The sequence below is a fragment of the Salminus brasiliensis genome, chromosome 15 (assembly GCF_030463535.1).
Source record: "Salminus brasiliensis chromosome 15, fSalBra1.hap2, whole genome shotgun sequence".
Taxonomy (NCBI): domain Eukaryota; kingdom Metazoa; phylum Chordata; class Actinopteri; order Characiformes; family Bryconidae; genus Salminus; species Salminus brasiliensis.
Genome location: NC_132892.1, coordinates 29,524,966 through 29,547,255, shown reverse-complemented (window position 1 = coordinate 29,547,255; position 22,290 = coordinate 29,524,966). Strand labels below are relative to the sequence as shown.

Here is a 22,290-nt window from a genome sequence, read left to right as displayed (position 1 = left end):
GCTATTAATGGCAGGGTTGTGGGTTTAGAGTACCCGGGCTCAGCAAGCTGTCACTGTTAGGCTCCTGAGCGAGGCCCTTCACCCTCTTTGCTCCCCTGGACACCGCAGCTATGGCTGCCCACTGCTTCGGGCACATGTGCTCTCTGTCCACTGTGTATTATTAGTGTGTGTGTGTGTGTGTGTGTGTGTTCACTTTGTGCACAGATGGGCCAAATTCCATCTCTGTCCACCACTAATGGCGAGATAAACTGATAAACTGAATTCACCTTCAAATCCATTCAGTTTAGTTCAAATGATGTTAAATCAGCTCAGTCCGGTTCATTTTCATTTCAACTCTATTCAGTTCAACTCGAATAAAGCACAGGACTCGAGACGAGGCATGTCTGATTGGTGTGTACATATTTCTTTTTATTGTAAACACTGACCAACTCAAAAAATGGGATTACAGAAATTGCAAGATTACAGTTGTACTCTTTCATCCAGTAACTGCAGTATGAAAAATCACACCCAGAACAGATCCAATGAAAACACACGTACAGGTTTAAACTATAAAAGCTCAATGGTTATGTTGGACTCCTCATTTAAATTTCACTCAGGTTTGGTGTTAGGAGGAATCTGCGCTTGGGAAGCTGATGCGTAATAAAGCCACGTGGCCTACGAGTCCAGACGTTTTAGCAACTGACCTAAATAGTTTCTCTTATCTTCTCCTTTCTTCTGTTTTCTCCTTTATTCAGACATTCATCGTCAACAGCAGGAACTGTAAAGACAGAGAGGTAAGAAGGAAGGACGTGAGCTGGACTGGACTGGACTGAGAAAGTTTAAAACAGCATCATTTGATTAACACGTACAGTGGTCTGCAAACGACTGGACACCCCTGGTCAAATTACAGGTGTGGTTGATTTTTGAGGTTCATAATATTTACATTTACATTCATGGCATTTAGCTGACGCTCTTATCCAGAGCAACTTACAAGGTAACTCGTATTACAAAGGAGGGTCAGTGTAGTGTTAGGAGTTTTGCCCAAGGACTCTTATTGGTGTAGCGCAGCATAGTCACCCAGCCTGGGAATCGAACCCCAGTCTCCCACATGGTGTGGTAGCTCAGTGGCAGGTAGTGGTGTTAGCTGTTGCGCCACATCAACCACAACCTCTACAGAGATGCACTTCTACTCATAAGAAATGGTCATAATTACAGCTGCTTACTTGTTTAATTTAACATGTTCAAATACAAATGATTAAATGTAGCATGTGCAAAAGTAATGGCACATTAAATATGTATTTTTTTATTGTAATTAAATTTTGTAATTTAAAGTAAATTAAAGAAGAATCACTTTAATAATCACTTATTTACAATGAGAAAATTTGACCAAACTCCTGTCTCATAGTGTCCCTATGTAGAAAAGGCCCACCTGCTGAAAGTTCAAGTTGATTTCCCCTGTGTTTCGTGAGTCCAGGGCTTGGAAAACTCCTGTAAAATAAAAGCAAATATAACATCAGGGTTTAGAATTACTGATGACACTTCACTGCGGTGGTCCGTCTTCTGTACATTTCCCAATTCAACAGCCACTGACAGCTCTTTTCCATAGGACTACTGTTCGTATAGGCCACTGTACAACCTTACTCAGCTCTATATGCTCATGTACTCTGTGCCCTACTTGGTCAGCATGTGATTGCTTTGCTATCGTAATGAGGGGAAAAGCTCACCTTGCATGGCTTAAAATGTGCAAAAGGCACAAAAGGGACTCTTAATTAATCATGGGTGTGGTTTGTTGGGCGTAACATGCAGCAATAAACCAATCAGCTTGTCTCATTCCCTTTAAGAGCCAGGTGTGGTCTGACTTTGGCGGGTTGCTATTTCAGTGGTGTAAAGCGTGGGGGGGTGTACGAGCGTTGGGCTGCACATGCCTGTGTTGACAATTCACTGCCAAGATAGCAACGAATGAACGTACGTCTGACTGTTGACGTCTGCCTAGGTCGTATTCAGTCAGTGGTGCTCCTGTGTTTTCCGTTGCCAAGATACACAGCAATACGCCAGAAATTGACCTGCCCATCACGCCCACAGGCGGAAGGAGTGAAAATAGACTGTTGGCGGGGGACTAAGCTAACATTGAGCGTCACAATGCGCCTTACGCAGGGTGTAAGATAGGGCCCAATGTGACACTGTTCTGCTCACATTCAGAAATGGTTTAGGGTGTACACTGATGTCACATTCCCATTGGGAGACGCCCCTTTTAGTCGGACTGAGTGGCACAGCATTGTACAAGGAAGTGCTAGGGTGACTGGAATGCACCTACTGTGTCTATTCTTCCTTTGGAGGCTTAAACAGTCTGAACACCAGGGGGCAGAATTGTCAAATGCAAACTCTTAAAGGTCAGTCATTCCAGGCTGTGTCCCAATAAGTGAAAGAAACTGACTGTCCTGCCTGTTTTATAGAATTACTGTCCATAATTCTTGTCTATAGCCATGGTTTGGTGTTTGAGGCTACTTACGGAACATGTTCTCCAGCCGGACGATACAGGTGAGATAATCATCAAAGTCGATTTCGAACTTGTTGTCTGCAAACCTCAGACCAATCAGCTGAAGCATGGTATTATTCAGCTGCATCCCTTTAGGACAAATACATACGTGGTTACTTTACAGGAGGAGGAAGAAAACTGCTGAACTTTCAGTGGCAGATTTGAATCCAGGTCATTTTGGAGCATTTCCATTGGCCCATTCATCATGAACTTCGGACACAGTATAAAGAACAGCTGCCAGATTCACATTATGTCACATTATAATTACAAATGTCTTTATGTGCAGCTCATATAACTGTGAGCTCACCTGCTGCTTTCAGAGCGAGGCGGAGCTCGTAGGAGGACATGCGTCCAGAGCGGTCTGTGTCGAAGGACAGGAACAGCATCTGCAATGTAAACCCACAACGTCACAATCAGGCATAAGACCTCGTATCTCCAAAAAAGTAACTTTACAGGAGGAGGAAAAATCCCTCTTAACTTTCAATAGAAGTCAATGTAGAAAGATGTTATTCCAAGTCATTTTGGAGCATTTCTATTGGTCCATTCATCAGAAAATATTGACACAACATAAACAACAACTGAAAGATTCACACACACGACAAAAGATGGAGATACAAGGCTTTTAGTGCTTTCCTGCTGCACTTGCTGTTTCTCATGCCCGTTTACAGACCCCTCACTCTCCTCCAAAACAACCTCCAGGTGAATTTGACTCCTGATAAAGTTTCCTACAGCTGCCACTCTGCATTCACTCTAGAAGCTCAGGAGAAAACCTCCACCCCTCCCCTCAGCCAGCCAACAGACAGCCGCACTGTCGGACTGTTGACGCCATTATTACTAACTGCTGTTTTTCCTCTGCCGCCCCTCTCTAGATTCATCCTGGTCTGACAGCTAGAGCTTTAGAGCCTGAATGAACGGGAATGCTTACCATCCACTTCTTCAGCTTCTCCCAGAAGACTTTGAACTCCTGAAACTCAATCATGCCAGAGTTGTCCACCTGCACAGTCTGGTTAAGGAGGTACTGGAGAAACAGTCTTTTGTGGAAAGTTGGAAATACAAGTAACTGCATAACCAGCCAGCAGCCGAGGCCTGTTCACACCTGGAGGTAACATGCGTTTTGTATCCGGTCGGTGTCTGGATCTATCTGGATCCATCTCTTACCTCCCAATGTGGTTTAAGTGATCTGATCACAATGCGTCTAGGGGGTGTTTACACAGGAATTTTTTTTATTCAGACAAGTGGATACCGAACATGATCTGATCACCAAAACGCTGTTAATGCCAGGCAGATTCAGGCCCTAAATGACCAAGTACACTTTTTAATATGGCAAAAAGGAAGCAGTGGCATCTTTGGTGCAGTGCCATCAAACAAAAATTTGTACCTTTATCAAATTTAAAGGATATCCACAAAAAGAGGCTATATATATATATATATATATATATATATATATATATATATATATATATATATATATATATATATCATTGTTAGGCTAAATTTGTCTGTAAAATTAGTCTTAAATTTTTAATGAATATGTACAGTAATTTCTTCTTTATTAATTAATTAAAAGTTAATTTCTTAGGTTAAGTTACTTTCTTATTGTAATTAGTTAAACTTAATTTTAATATTTTTGTATTAATATTTTTTACTGTTCTTATAGTTGCTGACTTGAGTCAAACAAACAAACCAACCAAAATGTCCCAAAACCAGTTATGTCCTAATTGAATGACAGATGACTGATTTGTGGGAGGGATGTTTATGTAAGAGCACTTCTCGAGGGATATTATGAATTTATAATAATATAATGATTTATTAATACACTTTTTATGTTGCATCTGCTGTGTTCATTAAAAGTCATTATAAGTCATGATTAAAAAGAATACAGATTATCCTGTAGTGCCTGTTCATATGTTCATAAGTAAAGACGTATACTGATATTTGCGAGCTGAAATGACCTCTCGTGTAAAAGGATACATCCATCAAGTTGATAATACTGTGACAGGTGTTCAGGCTCAATCCATCAAACTTAATCTCCTTCCCTGGTGCAAAAAAAACACAGTATGCTTATTAAACACACTTTACAAGTGAATGCATTTACAAGATGCTCTCTGTAATAGTGCAAATACAGCCTGTGTTGTGTATGTCTGCTGTGTAGTATTTGAACATACGTCCCAGAGAAGTGGGTGAGCTGCATGTCTACATTAAATGGATCCATGCTGCCTTAATTGTTGGATGCACTCTGTGTTTCATAGTAATTCATATATGGAATGCTATGGAAATGCTTATTATTCATTTGTTTAATCAGAGTAATGTTTAAAGACAACCGTATTGTGAAGTAGATTCCTGTATGTGTGCTTTTAATGAAAATGGTCGTTTGTTGACTTTTACTGAAAGTAAAATCATAGTATTCTGCTCTCAGAGCTGAGGAATAGGTCGATCCTCAGAAATCTGACTTGTTGGTGTTGATCTTAAAGGGTTAATGATCTGTAATAAACTTACTTCTGCTCAGTACTCCGTTCAGGACGTCCTGCAGCTCATAGGCGCTGATGGCATGATCCTGTAAACCACACAACAACAAACATATGAAACTACTCTGAAAATCCATAGTGAGGTTCTAAACATATTTATATCTATAATTAGGTTTTAATGAAATTAATATCTATAATAAGGTTCTACAAACATTAGTATCCAGAATGATGTTCTAATAAATTAATACATAAAATATGGTTACTAAACATCCAACTGAAGTTTCAATAAAATTAACATCCAGAACATCCAGATTTGTAATACAATTTGGAAATATTTGGTATTAATAAAATAATATCTAGAAAATACCTTATATCTAGTAAGTTAATATATATAAAGGTTCTAATAACATTAATATCCAGTATGAAGTTCTAATAACATTAATACCCAGTATGAAGTTCTAATATCATTCATATCCAGTATGAAGCTCAAAAATCATTAATATCCAGTATGAAACTCTAATAGCTTTAATATCCAGTATGAAGTTCTAATAGCATTAATATCCAGAATGAAACTCCAATAACAATAATATCCAGTATGAAGCTCTAATAACATTAATATCCAGTATGAAGTTCTAATAATATTAATATCCAGACTGAAGCTCTAATAACATTAATATCCAGTATGAATTTCTAATAATATTAATATCCAGTATGAATCTCTAATAACAATATCCAGTATGAAGTTCTAATAACATTAATATCCAGTATGAAGTTCTAATAATATTAATATCCAGTATGAATCTCTAATAACATTAATATCCAGTATGAAGCTCAAATATCATTAATATCCAGTATGAAACTCTAATAGCATTAATATCCAGTATGAAGTTCTAATAGCATTCATATCCAGTATGAAGCTCTAACAACATTAATATTCAGTATGAAGCTCTAATAACATTAATATCCAGTATGAAGCTCTAATAACATTAATATCCAGTATGAAGTTCTAATAGCATTCATATCCAGTATTAAGTTCTAATAACATTAATATCCAGTATGAAGCTCTAACAACATTAATATCCAGTATGAAGCTCTAACAACATTCATATCTAGAAAGATGTTTTATTAATATATCTGTGTAAAATGATGAGTTCAGTAATCATCAGTTACTCGTCTTATATCACTGTTGTCTTACCGAGCCGGCGACCTGTTCAAAGAGACCCCGCAGACCCTTTTCCTCTGGAGTTTCCTCCTCTGGCGGCGTGGGCATGGGTGGCTGAGGGGGTCAGAAACAGAAATAAATACAGAAATCAACACACACGCACACACACACGCACACACACACACACACACATACACACATACACACACTCACTGTTAAACAGATGCTCAATAAGAATGGAATAAAGCAACGGCTGAGGCAGATCAAAAAAAGTCACTCACTTCAGGAAGGTTAGCGTCAATGCTGTTTCCCATCTCTCTGTGTGACACACACACACACACAGACACAGACACACACACACACACACACACAAAGAGGTTGGTTAGGATTTAAAGTTGTGAAAATAGAAGCTTTGGCATGAATTCAACACTCCTTCAAGTGGTTCTTTGAGTGATGCCAGAGAAGAACCAAGTTTGGTTCCATAAAGAACCATGTTTGAGAGTGAAGAACCTTTTTAAGATCTAAAGAACCTTTACTTGAAGTAAACGTTCCTTTAGAGAGAGAGAGAGAGAGAGAGAGAGAGAGAGAGAGAGAGAGAGAGAAGGTACGTACATTGCTCCAGCTTTGCTCTCGGAGAAGATGCGCAGTGCAAAGTCAGCCTCGACGTGGGGTTGGAAGGTGGTGGGCACCAGCAGGTAGCTGCCGGGGGGCAGAGAGAAGCGCTCTGAAACCTCCCGCATGTTAATGTAGGTGCGGCTGCGAGCTTTAGACGAGTTAAAGCGGAAGAAGTCCTTCCCCAGGTGATCCTCGTCATTCGGGGCCTGGCACAGAGAAGAGGACACTGTGAGGGGGTTCAGTTTGGACCCGAACGCTGTAGGATCCCAGTTCAGTCTATGGGTGCGCTCTCCACTGATCTGTTTCACTGACCTCATAAACAGCGAAGCCGATGGTCTCCAGGTCGAGCCCCTCTTTACGGAGTTTACGGCGGTTCTTCTGCATGAGGGCCACGATGACGCTACACTGACCATCACCATCGGCGTCCTCCAGCTTCAGCTTAAACTGAGGGTTCGTCCAGAACGTGTCTGTGGACATATATATATATATATATATATATAACGGTAATGACTACAAGCATCCTGAGGAGGAACATCACCACTGTCTGACTGTAACTGATGAGATAGGGCAAGGTTCTTCACGATCACAGGTAAATTGTCTACTAACACTCTTCAACCCTGAGCAACTGTCTGAAGGTCTGAAGGGTAGGGGAGGGCAGGGTAGCCAAGCGTTTTCAGCTAGCGGCTTCTTCGGTGGGAAATCCTATGAGAAATGTCAGATCAGGGGAACTGAGGAGGTCAAGATGAGATCTTGGAAGACCAAGACAACTCTCAGAGAGAATTGCTGGCCAACTCAAGTCAAGAAGATGGTGCACTGTTCCACTGTGCAGCATTGCTGACTGTAGCCATTTAATTAATACTCAGACGAGCCAAAACATTAGCACATTAGTGAAGTAAAAAACACTGATTATCTCCATCTACAGTGGCAACTATCTGTCAAGGGGTGGATATATTAGGCAGCAAGTGACCCGTCAGTTCATGAAGGTGATGTTGTAAGAGCAGGAGAAATGGACGAGCATAAAATCTGAGATGTCGTGATGAAACATCTCCAAAACATCAGGCGCGTCTTGGGAAGTTTGTCTGGTATGCAGAGGTCCAAGAAAGAACAACCCTGTGACAGGGCTATGGGCACCTAAGGCTCTTTGGAGTGATCCATGGAGGCCCTAGCCACCTCACAACTTGCAGGACTTAAAAGATCTGCTTCTAACGTCTTGGTGCCAGATACCTTCAGAGGTCTTATAGAGTCCAAGCCTCCCAATATTAAATAGATGGTGCTAATGGTGCTACTTTCCTCAATGAGCCACCTTTAATTTTCACAGCTGGTTTTTGACCCCTTGTAAATGTAAACAGACCAATTAAAGGCCGTTTCTTAAACTATGAGTACCAAATGATCATTCAGGTATCCCTATTCTGAGAGTGTAACAAGATGTCTTTTGAAGTTCCTGACCGATGAAGTTCCTGCAGCCTCCAGCAGTGGTGCCCCTGATCCAGTTGCCCTCCAGCATGTTCACCACCCATTTCTTCTTGCTGTCGTCCGTCAGCGAATCAGGAGTGAGGTTGCAGATTTCCACTCTGTCGTAGTTTGCTTTAAAGTCTTCAAACTCCATCCTGCAACACAAGCGTATGAGTGGTTTTGGTGATCTGTTCCTCAACCAGGTGCTCGATCAATTTGTGTGTGGGGCCTACCAGAATTCTCCATCATCTGTGGCGTTTTCAAGCAATCTGATCTTCACTGCTTTATCCACAACACTCCACTCTCTGGAGCTGCAGGAAGGAACAAGAAGGCATTAGAGGTTTAGTATGTAACAGTGGGTTTCAGCTTTCAGGACTAAGCCTGTTCGCTCAGGAATAAAATACACTACAAACGTTTGTGGACACCTCTTCTAATAAATGCATTTAGCTACTTTAAGTTGCACCCATTGCTGACATAGATGTGCAAATGCACACACATATAGAGCTTGTGCAGTCCATGTAGATAAGTACTGCCAATAGAATAGGACTCTCTGGAGCAGATAAACATGTGAACCTATTGACACCTTTCCTAATACCAGGGATGGGCTAGAGGGGTATAACCCCCCCCCAAGCATTGAACTGTAAAGCAGTAGAACTACGGTGTTCACTGGAATGATGGGTGGTGCTCCATTAAATACTTTTGGGATGAGTTGGGGAGTTGCGGGTTAGGTGAGGTGGTGATCATATTCTGACCTCACTAACGCTTTTGTCACTGAATGCCTTCTTCCCTGGACAGTAGGGACAGTTACTCCAACAAAAGCAGGATTAACTCTTTTTTTTATTTTTAAATCCCCTTGATTTCCGAGGAAAATATGAACAAGCAGGTGTCCCAATACTTTTGTCCATATACTATATATATTATGTAGTTGTTCAGTGTAAATCAGATTTGTGGTTGAAGCATCGGTAGAACATCAACTATTGCCACCTGGAACATGATATTAAATGCTGGATCTGCCGTGCCATGACCACACGGGAACGTACCTGTCGCTCCAAGGGCCGTTCCACTCTACCTGACCCCAGGGGTTCCGGACCCGGATCAGCCTGACCTTCTTCCCTCTGTAGTCTATCTGCAGAAGAACCAGCAAACACACCCATGTGTCAGTCAGGGCTTAGGACAAGCCTTTAATCTAAATACTGATCCAGAGGGATCAACAAAGAGACCTGACCAATGACCAGGAACAACAATTTCTCTGACGGTTGCCATAGTTACCTCCTCCAGGCCGGTGATGGAGTAGGCATGGCCTTTGACCAGACCTGTTGAAGTCTGGGCCTCAGACTCAGCTGAACTTGTGATCTGAGGTGGAATGAAGCACATTATATTATACACGTAATATTTTAAATGCTTTATTATTATAAAGCATTTAAAATATTTATAATAATAATAATAATAATAATAATAATAATATTCAAATGCATCCAAATGGCTCTTTGAAGACTAAAGGACTAAAGGAAACTAAAGGAGCTGTCCGATTGGTTAGGACTTCAGGAGTTGGACTGAAGGTGTAACAAGTCCGAGGTCTGTGTTTTATCTAGAAGGGACTATATGGCATATATGACCCAAACCAAAGACTCTAACTCACAGTGACTATCAGTCACACCACTGGCGCTGTCGTATCGCTTTATTGAAAATAGTGTTAAATTCTCACGTCTATGGAGCAGCCCATCATGGAGCCCCTGTCCAGAGCTTTCTTCAGGATGGTGAAAAGATCGGCAGGAGCTTTCTTCGTCTCGTACATCTCACCTACGCCGCCGGTGAAGTCCTCCATAGCCTCCAGAGTACTGCCTCCCTTCAGAGCCTCATAACTGCCGTTCAGTCTGTGACACACACCCAAACACATGACACATTCACAACACTGAGCAAATATCAAATGTGCAGAGCCAAGATGACCTAGGTTTGTTTTTTTTTTTGCTACGTGGCTTATTTCCTGACACACATGGACAAATACAAGCACAGACAACATTCAGGTTCTATTACTATAATAAAAGTAGTAGTAGTAGTAACAGTAATAGTAGTAGTAGTATTGTAAATATTATTTTTAGTAGTACTTATAATATTATTATTATTGTACAATCTAGTAGTACTAGCAATACTATTATTAGTAGTAGTAGAAATGTAATAGCAGTAGTATTGTTTTTATAATTATTAATAATTATTATTAGTAGTTGTAGTAGAAGAAGTGACAGTAGTAGTAGTAGTAGTATTGAATTTATAATATCTTGCATTATTATTATTGGTAGTAGTGGTAGTAGTGGTCTTATTATAATAAAACTTTTTTAGTAGTAGCAGTATTATTATTATTAGTAGTAGTAGTAGTAGAAGTTAATATAGTAGTAGTAATTGTTATTTCTACTATTTTTATTATTATTATTATTATCATTATTATTAGTAGTAGTAGTAGAAGTTAATATAGTAGTAGTAATTGTTATTTCTACTATTTTTATTATTATTATTATTATCATTATTATTATTAGTAGTAGTAGAAGTTAATATAGTAAGAGTGATTGTTATTTCTACTATTTTTATTATTATTATTATTAGTAGTAGTAGTAGTAGTAAATATAGTAGTAGTAATTGTTATTTCTACTATTTTTATTTTTATTGTTATTATTATTATTATTATTAGTAGTAGTAGTAGTAGTAGTAGCAGTATTATTATTATTATTATTAGTAGTAGTAGTAGTAGTAGTAGAAGTTAATATAGTAGTAGTAATTGTTATTTCTACTATTCTTATTTTTATTATTATTATTAGTAGTAGTAGTAGTATTGTAAATATTATTTTTAGTAGTACTTATAATGTTATTATTATTGTACAATCTAGTAGTACTAGCAATACTATTATTAGTAGTAGTAGAAATGTAATAGCAGTAGTATTGTTTTTATAATTATTAATAATTATTATTAGTAGTTGTAGTAGAAGAAGTGACAGTAGTAGTAGTAGTAGTATTGCATTTATAATATCTTGCATTATTATTATTGGTAGTAGTGGTAGTAGTGGTCTTATTATAATAAAACTTTTTTAGTAGTAGCAGTATTATTATTAGTAGTAGTAGTAGTAGTAGAAGTTAATATAGTAGTAGTAATTGTTATTTCTACTATTTTTATTATTATTATTATTATTATTATTATTATCATTATTATTAGTAGTAGTAGTAGAAGTTAATATAGTAGTAGTAATTGTTATTTCTACTATTTTTATTATTATTATTATTATTATTATCATTATTATTAGTAGTAGAAGTTAATATAGTAGTAGTAATTGTTATTTCTACTATTTTTATTATTATTATTATTATTATTATCATTATTATTAGTAGTAGTAGTAGAAGTTAATATAGTAGTAGTAATTGTTATTTCTACTATTTTTATTTTTATTGTTATTATTATTATTAGTAGTAGTAGTAGTAGAAGTTAATATAGTAGTAGTAATTGTTATTTCTACTATTTTTATTTTTATTGTTATTATTATTATTAGTAGTAGTAGTAGTAGTAGCAGTATTATTTTTATTATTATTAGTAGTAGTAGTAGTAGGAGTAGTAAATATAGTAGTAGTAATTGTTATTTCTACTATTTTTATTTTTATTGTGTGTGTGTGTGTAGATGTACTTTGCATAGGCCTTCTCCAGCAGAGCGCTCCAAAACTCATTGTTGTCAGCAGAGTGTAGGAACACCAGCTGGTTTCTCACACATGGCAACCTGTCGTCCACAACCACGTCCAGCCACTTGTTATGCTGCCAGAACTACCATAACACACACACACACACACACACACACACACACACACACACACACACACATACACATACACATACACAGGGAGAGTTCTGTAAACAGTCAAATTTACCTTACTGAACATGTAGTTAACCAGCTAAGACATGTTTGGACCTGGAGTTCACGTATTTAGACACTCGCTGACTCACTGTTATCTATAAACAAGGGCTAAAGTACAGGCCAGCGTCCGGGTTCAGGAAAACTGCTGCTATGGTTTGTTTATTATTTGAAGTGCTAATAACAACGGAACTGAAGAAGCCAACTTCAGCACCAAACATGTCTTTCCCGGCTGTATTGTGTTCCAGCCCATTCGAGTTAGGGGCTACATGTGCATACACTGTCTGTTTCACCCACACATCAGTGTAGAGCTTCAGGTCATTCGTTCAATACGATGAAGCACAACAAGCAGCAGGGGTTATTCAACTGAAGCTTCCCTCCTCCCAGAATAACCAGCTCTGTGTCTGAAACCACACAGACATGATGACTCACTGCTGACAGACATGGGCTTTCAGTGAGTCAAACAACCACGGGTATTTACAGCCGTCAGTCAAACTCAGTCAAACTTCTCTGAACACCAATTAGAGTCACCCAACAAAACTCACAGCGAATTACAGCTCAAACAGAACATTTACAATACTCGAAAATAATTCACAATAGTCACTGAATACTTTGTTATAGACACAGAATAAATGCTGGTTAAGTTATAGTAGATAATTAATAGTTTATAGTAGATGTGCAGTAATTTACAGTAGAGACTGGAGAATTTATAGAAATGACTGAATACTTAATAGTAGATACTGAATCATTTGTAGTACATACTGATTCTTTTACAGTAGTTACTGAGTAATTTATAGTAGATACTGGAGAATTTATAGAAATGACTGAATACTTTATAGTAGATACTGAATCATTTATATGACATACTGAATCATTTGTAGTACATACTGATTCGTTTACAGTAGTTACTGAGCAATTTATAGTAGATACTGGAGAATGTATAGAAATGATTTGATAATTATTAATAGATACTGAATCATTTCTAGTAGTTACTGAATCACTTGTAGTACATACTGATTCGATTATAGTAGATACTGAACAATTTATAGTAAATACTGGATCATTTATATGACATTAAATACTTTTGTAAATAAATACATTTGTAGTAAATACTGATTTATTTCTAGTAGTTACTGAATCAGTTATAGTAGATACTGAACAGTTTATAGTAGATACTGAACGATTTATAGTAGATATTGGATCATTTATATGACATCCTGAATCATTTGTAGTAGATACTGAATCATTTGTAGTACATACTGATTCAATTATAGTAGTTACTGAGTAATTTATAGCAGATACCAAATAATTTAGTAGATACCAAATCATTTGTAGTAGATACTGAATCCTTTATAGTAGATACTTAATAATCTGCAGTAGACACTGAATCATTTATAGTAGACACTGAATCATTTGTAGTAAATACTGATTCATTTATTATAGTTACTGAATCATTTATAGTAGGGACTGAATCATTTATTGTAGTTACTGAATCATTCATTGTAGATGCTGAATCGTTCATTGTAATTACTGAATCATTAATAGTAGATACTGAATCATTCATTGTAGTTACTGAATAACTCATTAATGGTCAATTACAGTAGGTTATAGTAGTCACTGTATCATGTAATTGACATACATGCAAAACAATTGACAGTAGATTCATATATGAATTAAAACCCTGCAGACGATTGGGTTCTTTTTTACCTGGAAGCGAAAGATGCCAGCATAGCCGCGTTCAAAGTTCTGTTCTGGTGGTACGACCCTCGCCAGCGTCTCTTTGTGCAGCGTCAGGGAGGCGATCGCTGCTAGCAACCAGCAGTCTCCTGCACACACAGAGCAGAGCGGGGATTAAAGGCACTACACACCTTTTCTTTTTCACTATTCTATATCTGACAGTTAACAGTAAATCCATGCAGGAGCCTACAGCTGTGTCCCAATAGTTTTGTCCATATAAAGAAGCCTAGCCTTACTAATTATTTAAAAGGTGGCATCAGTCTCTGCATTGGGCCTACAATTCAGAAGTAAACCTCAACCCAAAGCCCAACCCAATAAAGCCCAGCCCAAGTCAGGCCACTGCCTCTTTTTCCGAACATTGCTGGGCAGCACGCACCCAGAGAGAGCAAGGCTAATAGTGCCCTCTCAGCTGCTGATGGCAAAGCAGCATGGCCCGGGATTCGAACTCATGACCCCGGGCCCATAGTGGCTGCGTATTCGACCATTTCAAAAGCCCCAATGCTCTTCCAATGTTAGGAGCAAACGTTCTCACGGTATCGTTAACATTCTTAAAATTTCACATGACTTCACTGACAGTTCTCCCAATGTTTATACTGAACCAGCAGGTGTCCCAATACTTTTTTTTTTTCATATTGAGTAGCATAGCATTGCACAATATTTATAAGGCACCAAATTTGGCCTATATATTGGTCCACTTGTTCCTACAGGGGTAGCTAAACTGTTGTAATATGCTGCTTGTGTGCTTTCTCACCCAGTTGTCCTTGACAGATGTCTGTTCTATCAGCTCCTCCAAGGATGAACTTGGGGTCTTTGCAGATGTCCTACAATAGAGAGAGAGAGAGAGGGAGAGAGAGAGGGAGGGAGACATTGTAAGGGGCATTAATGTTTTTTTGCACAGTGGAGCAGCTGGCTAATGAACTGTAAGACTATTTGTAAGGTTTTCTACATAGAACCTTCATAAGACATGCATAAGCACTGAATAACATTACGCAACACAAATTAATCATCGTACGAAGTTTGGCCCCCTTTACTGGGCCTAGCAACATATTTGCGCTTTTACCTAGCGGTTGTAAACACAGCGTCGCTGCTGTTGAGCTTAGAGGGTAGATTATGTATATGGGCAGAGGGTAGATATATGTTCATAGTGATTTCTGTGTCGTAGCCCAGAGTGCCAATATATAAGGAAAGACACCTGTGCTGCTTCTGCAAGGTGTGGTCACACGTTTTAATCAAACCTTGACCCAGTGAGAAAGTATTTATGCCTCAGTGACACACACACACACACACACACACACACCACTTCACACAGGGTCACACCCAAATGTGAAATGTGGTCCAACAATCATCAGCATTTAAAGTGGTCTGATCACAAGCCACACAAGCCAGAGGTATGTGTGTGTGTGTGTGTGTGTGTGTGTTTGTGTATCTGTATGGTGGGTGCGGCGCAAACTAACTAACTAACAGACACCAAAAAGGATCTTCTTCCAGATCCTCTTCAAGCTAATCTCTGCTAATTTCACACTTACCTAGCATAAGCAACTCACTCAGCTAAAATACCTGCATTAGGTACATGTAGTTGTATCACATTAAACACATTTTTAAAAATCATTAATCGTTAATCTCACTCTATTCTAGCATAACTAACTAATCAAATTCTAAAAGTATTTGGACGCCTCCTCATTCATTGTTTTTTTTTCTGAAATCAAGGGTATTAAAATAGTTGATCCTGCTTTTGTTGGAGTAGCTGTCTCTACCGTCCAGGGAAGAAGGCTTTCTACTAGATTTTGGAGGAACACTGCTGTGAGGATTTGATTGCATTCAGCCACAAGAGCAGCATTAGTGAGGTCAGGATGTTGGATGATCACCACCCCACCTCATCATCCCCCAACTCCCAGACTTTTGAACAGTGGAGCAGCTGGCTAATGAACTGTAAGACTATTTGTAAGGCTTCCTACATACACACACACCCAGAGCGGTGGGCAGCCAACTCCAGCGCCCGGGGAGCAGAGAGGGTAAAGGGCCTTGCTCAAGGGCCCAACAGTGGCAGCTTGCCGAGCCCGGGAATCGAACCCACAGCCCTGTTATCGATATCCCGGCGCTCTAACCGCTGAGCCACCATTGTTAGCCACATTTACCAAAGATTATATATTTAATAAACAGGAAAGCATTCCACACATATCATAGTTCACTTCACAGCCATTTCTGCCCTGAAGCTCCAAAGCTAAAGGCTCAGGGCAACTGGCAACCCTTAAGCATCCACTCAGTTCTGGGTGTTTACTATTAAAGCATACTGTGGTACATTCTTTCAAATAACTGGCTTGCAGACAGTTATTTAAGAGTTTTTTTTCATAAGTCAGTTTTCCATTAACAATAGGCTATATACAGGCTTTCAGGGCTGCTTTCAGGCCTGCTTGGAACTAGCCTACAGGTTAACAGGTCAACATACAGCTGGATTCTCTGGGCTGATGAACGTGAATAATGACTTTATTGCCGCATTATATGTGTCCTTAAGCAGTTGCGCTGCTGGAAGGCAGGCTGTGATTTGGTCGTATTGACCTCAACACACTGCATTCATGTTTTGCTGCTTTTTCGAACACTTTTGCAAAGTAAACAAAAGGCGTAATAGCAAATTTCAACATTTCTCAGCATTGTTTGGACATTATTTTAAAAGTGCTTCCTTTGTGCAGATTCTTCCACCAAGAACTAAATTGGGCTAGGGGTGGGGAACTGAGGGCCGGAGTCCAGCACAGTTTGGTGATTTCCCTGCTTTAACACACCTACTCACCCTGGCAGTCAGCAGGCGAGCTAAATCAGATGTGGTTGAGCAGGAAAACCACAAAACATTGCTGGAATCCGGCCCTCCAGAACCAGAGTTCCCAACAGGCAGCTGTCGTTACTTGGTGATCAGAGGTCAGTGAAATGATCAGAAAAGGCTTAGGCTATAAAATCATAACAGTCAGACTGCGTCGTGAGAATGGGGTCAAAATCGATCCAGCTGCTGTTCATCCTGCTAAAGAAATCAGCTTGTTATGCAGATGATGTGGAGTGACTGGGTGACAGTGACAGTCTCAGTCAGCCAGAGAAACCCGTTCTAGAGCCAACAAACCCAGCAAGTCTGATTTGCTGAAGGGCGGAGAGGAATGCTTGTTGTTCAGTCAGGGATCCATAGTATGAAACTGATCAGTGGACACACTAAAACACTAACATTCACATCTCAAAGCTAGAGAAGACGCTCTGGGTTCAATTCGACTTCAGTTAGACCAGCCATGTGGTTTCAGTATTAGCTCGTTAGTGAGATTGATCAGGGCCTAAAGAGTTGTGCAAGATAAAGATACAGGCATAGAGGAGTACTACTAGTTCTAGATATCACTTTTTATCATTTTTGATTCTGTCTAACACAGTTTGATCGATTTCTCTGTAATTCAATCTGATTCAACTAATCCCAAATGTATTTTTATTAGGGCTGCACGATATTGGAAAAATATGACATTGTGATATTTTAATAATCTGATTATTTTACATGTTGTGGAATTAATAATGCATTCTGTGTATCCAATTTAGAGTAAAATTAATCATATTGATCTTTTGTGTGTGTTTATATATATATATATATATATATATACACATATATATATATAGAGAGAGAGAGAGAGAGAGAGATTGTAAATGTATTTTAAAATTAAAAAAAAATTGTATTATGTATTAAATATTTGTTCATTAAAAATGAACATATACTCATTGGCTAATTTCATCTATGCCAAATATGTGCTTAACCGATATATCAAATTATTTTACATATATTTAATACATACATTTAAACTTTTCCAGGTTTTATTGATGTGCTAAAGCAGACTATGATAGACTCTGGCAGTCTAGAACCATCCAACTCAACCATGTTAACTGTATTTATGTTAAACATTACAGCTAATTTATTCTTTCCCAAAACATTCATCATACAGTAAACACACGCTGCTAAAGGAATACTCCAACCACCTGCTAGCAATGCTAAAGAATGAAGGAAAGCTAGCAGTTAGCATTCCCCAGCTATTTATCTCGAGATCATGCTAACTGGTTGGACTTTTATTCAATGTTTTATTCTTTTTTTCCTTCAAGGCCTGATGTACCAAATCCTAACTAACCAAAAACATAGCAAGCAGTAGCTACCAGCTAATCCAGCTATGTTAACTGTATTTACATTAAAGTAAATACATATAACCTAAACGTTCTAAACGTTGAAACGTTCAGCTTCAATTAGCCATACCTGCTAGCTATGCTAAACAATGAGAGGAAGCTAGCAGGTAGCAGGATTGACTATCATGAACCTTTTTGCACCAGCTTTAGGTTTCAGATGGTCTAAGCTGGTCCAGGATGGTCAAGGTCATTGAGAAACTACAGTTATACAGGAGAACATATACCCTATGGTAGTAAGCTGGCTGGTTATGGTTAGCGTGTGCTGTATTTGAGTTTCGGCAATGCCGGTCATGCTAGTTGGCCAGCATGCTTACTGGTAGTCTAGCTTGTTCAGGTTGGTCATGCTTGTAGACCAGCAAGAGCTCAAAGGTCAACACTAACAGTAAGAGTGACCTTGTGTATAATGTCCTCGAAAAACACAGCCAGGCTGTGTTTTTCGAGGACATTATACACAAGGTCACTCTTACTGTTAGTGTTGACCTTTGGCTTTCATCTAGGTTTAGCTTTGTTAGCCATATTTACCAAGAACTGATCATTAAATATGTTGCTCAGCTAAAGTTAAAGGCTCAGGGCTCCTGTTTGAAACTCATCAGTCAAGCATCTTCTCATTTCTATTTTCTAGCGAGGTGCTCGCTATTATATCCTACTGTACATTCTTGTATGACTTGCAGGCAGTTATTTAAGACATATTTTCACATATACTTAATTAGCATTGTAAACATAGTGGAAATAGCCTACAGGCCTACAGGTAATTAGCTCAGAAATGCAGAAGGGAATAATAACTTTGTCATATTATTACTAGTCCAAATTGTTTGTGTCTTCAGGTCTAGGAAGCTGGGATAAGGTCAATGCTTTAACACTGACTGTTGAGCACCGTGAAGCCAGCGGCATGTACCATTCACCTTTTGGCCAACCTAGAGAACCTCACCAGCATGCTCCTCATCTACTTGGTAAGATTCCTGCATAGACTCTTACTATATATATATATATATATATATATATATATATATATATATATACATACAAGGTTGAGACCCCCCCCAAGCATTGAGCTGTGGAGCAGAGGAACTGAGCTCTCTAGAATGATGGTTGGTGCTCCATCCAATACTTGCCATCAAATGCTCACAGCAATGCTCCTCCAAAATCTGGTGCAAAGCCTTCTTCCCTGGACAGTAGAGACGGTTGCTCCAACAAAATCAGGATAAGCTAATTTTAATAACCTTTATTTCTGATAAAAACAATGAACGAGCAGGTGTCCCAATACTTTTGTCCATATGGTATATATGCTTAATGCCAGCTCAATCTGCAACAGAGGCTCCTGTAGGTGCCAGAGGACCAGTAACATTGCTGTAATGACCTAAATAAGGTGGGTCCCTGATTCTTTGATGATAAGACTGAGGACAGCTCTTCTCAACAGCCACCTCTTGCTACCGAGTCGCTTCAATTAGCATGCAAGACCTGCCCGGTTTGCATGTGCAGGAATGGGCTTGCCCCAATAAAGGGACGGCTCGGCTAAAATGCACATGCAGCTGACAATGAATGGGAGATAGGAGGGAGTGTAAGTCAGTACTTTCAGTAGCAGAACAATACAAACATTTAGGAAATTGAAGCAGTTTAGTCAGGTAGACGATATAGACAAAAGTATTGGGACACCTGCTCATTCAGTGTTTCTCCTGAAATTAAGGGTTTTGTTGGAGGAACTGTCTCCATTCATTAATGAGGTCATGGATGTTGGATGATCACCACCCCACCTCATCCCCAACTCATCCCAAAAGTACTGGATGGAGCACCATCCATCATTCCAGAGAACTCAGTTAGCCCCACTGCTCCACAGCTCAATACTGGGGGGCTTCATACCCCTTTAGCCCACGCCTGGCATTATTAGGCAGCATGGTGCCAATAGGTTCATGTTTATCTGCTCCAGAGAGTCCTATTCTATTAGCAGTACTTCTCCGCCAAGACTAGACGAGCTGTGTATGTGTATGTGGGGTGTCCACAAACATTTGGACATATAGTGTATGTTCTGTTAAAGGCCAGAGCATGATGACTTAACGTCCTCTAGCCCAGACAAACCCAAATGCTGGTGTTTTCCCTGCACACCTTCTCTGGGAAGCCGAGCCCTGTTCATTACCGATCCACCCTCAGTGTGCTGAAGTGGGCGTGTTGGAGTATGGGAAACACTAATGCTGACATGCTAGACAGGGGTACATACTCCAGAACCAGGTTTAGGACTTAAGCTATAGAACACCCTGGTCCTGAGGTTCCCCGTCTTAAATATTTTAGCGGTTTCCCAGCTCTAACACACCCAAGAAGGGTTTCCTAATGAGCTGATTGGTTCGATCAGGTGTGGCAGCAAATATGTACACTCTCAGATAAAGGTTCTTCAATGGTTCCTAAGAATAAAGGTTCTTTGGATTGGTAGACACCATCTGTAGATGGTTCTATATAGCACCAAAAGAACCAGAGAGCCAAAGTGTGTGCTTCAGGACAAGCATAGGAAACCAATACCAAAGAAGAACCGCTCGACAGAATCATCCAACAGGTTGGATCTGTGCATAACTCAATTTGAGACCCCAAGAAGAACCTGAAGGTTTAAAAGAACCTCCACATCATGTAAAGGCTCCTCAAGGTTTGGTCAAGCAAGGAACTACTTAGGAGCAATTTCTACAGACAGCTTAGGCAGGTATCCCACCAAAATTAGACTCTGGACCAGGCCAGGCCCAAGGTCCAGTTTGGAACGTACCCCTGGTCGCTTCCATTCGAAGTTGACGGGCACGCTCTGGCTGTAGAAGAGCGATGAGTCGCAGGCTGGGAAGTCTGGATCCTCGAACAGTTTCTTCTTCTGCAGACACTCCTGCCGCAGCTGCTCGTACGTCTTCCCATCAGCCTGGGTGCTCTCTGCTGACACTTTAGCACCGGGGCCACCGGACAGCGTGGAACTGGAGGGCATCCTTACACACCTGCGGCAGAGTACGCTCACTCTCTTACACACTGGGGTTGCACTTGACTGACTGGAGCCTGCGTCTGAGCGTGGGATCTTCACTTATTCAAACCTAGTCGGTCTCGCCCGGTGTTTGTGTGTGTATGGGGACAGGCTTGTCAGGTTGCGCAAACTCCTGCAGAAGAAACTGGTTTGGCCTCCTGAACGAAAGTCACCACGCCTGAAACTTCACGGCCCAGTCGGAAACCTCCCACTGGTGAGGAGGAATGCTATTCGGAACTGTGCGCTACTCTGACAGTTCAGGAATGACGGCCTCTTGGCACCAAGGAGGACAAGGCTATTAAGTCATTCCCAACACTGTACCACAGTAAATAAAGATATTTCCTTATAAATGAAACAGTCCTACAGATAGGGTTTGTTTCCGTAGTAACCGTGACGCACTTTATACAGCCTGCTTTTTGGACTTTTGCCCCATCTGTCCCGTCTCCCTGTCCCAGCCATCAGTACTATCTAAACTGAATGGTGTAATTAGATCATAATTAGCACAGTATTACTCCAGTTACAGCTCCGGTCATAACGACACCAACAAACACCTACAGCTAGGGGTAGCAACCACCTTTTGGGGCAGCATGAGTGACAACATAATCATCCATAACATTAAAACCTTATGCCTTATATTGTGTGTGTGTGTGTATATATATATGTCCCATGAGCCATTGAGGCATGGACTCAAGGCACAAGACATAGCCAGCATTACCATTTGCAGTCGTTTGTGCTACAGTACTGTCCCCTGTATACCGCTGCCTGATGTTTTGGAGACAGTCTGGTTCTTGGCAAAGTGGCTCAGATTGTTACACTTGCTCATTTGTCCTGCGTCCAATTCACCACCTTCCAGAACTGACTGTCCGCTCGCTGCCTAATATATCCATCCCTTGACAGACGCCCCAGTTCTGACACAGATAAGTGTCATTTCCTTCACTTTATGTCAGTGGTTTTAATGTTATGGCTGATAGCTTCACATTGTTATTAGATAAAATAGGTTATGAAATAAACACAGGTCATAATTATACATACACATAATTCAGTGGTTCCAAAATGTCTAAAAAAAAAAAAAACACCTAGGCCAAGGCCTCTTTACTACCTGTTACCACGCACAGTGCAATGGGAAAGTCCAGGGAGTTCAGTGCAGATCTGAGAAGGATGATCATAGATTTACACAAGTCAGAAATGTCTCTTGGAGCTGTTCCTAAACCACTGCAAGACTTCAAGATGATCAGTGCAAACGAGTGTATGTGAGACCACGTAATTAGGAGGTGTAGCCACTA

General features: G+C 39.8%; 1 protein-coding gene across 1 annotated transcript; it reads right to left on the bottom strand.

The window, feature by feature from the left end:
• Positions 1 to 459: 459 nt before the first annotated feature.
• Positions 460 to 21,282, bottom strand: capn9 (calpain 9). The gene is made up of 20 exons (XM_072658006.1): positions 20,768 to 21,282; positions 14,585 to 14,654; positions 13,804 to 13,922; positions 11,875 to 12,008; positions 9,915 to 10,083; positions 9,479 to 9,562; positions 9,250 to 9,335; positions 8,443 to 8,520; positions 8,204 to 8,364; positions 7,070 to 7,224; positions 6,755 to 6,963; positions 6,424 to 6,460; positions 6,176 to 6,256; positions 5,012 to 5,069; positions 4,487 to 4,551; positions 3,441 to 3,509; positions 2,823 to 2,901; positions 2,489 to 2,605; positions 1,409 to 1,467; positions 460 to 757 (listed from the first exon to the last, which is right to left on the bottom strand). Exons 1-20 carry the CDS (start codon positions 20,972 to 20,974, stop codon positions 731 to 733), a joined length of 2,064 nt encoding a protein of 687 aa, XP_072514107.1. The 5' UTR covers positions 20,975 to 21,282; the 3' UTR covers positions 460 to 730.
• Between the last annotated feature and the right edge of the window lie 1,008 nt (positions 21,283 to 22,290).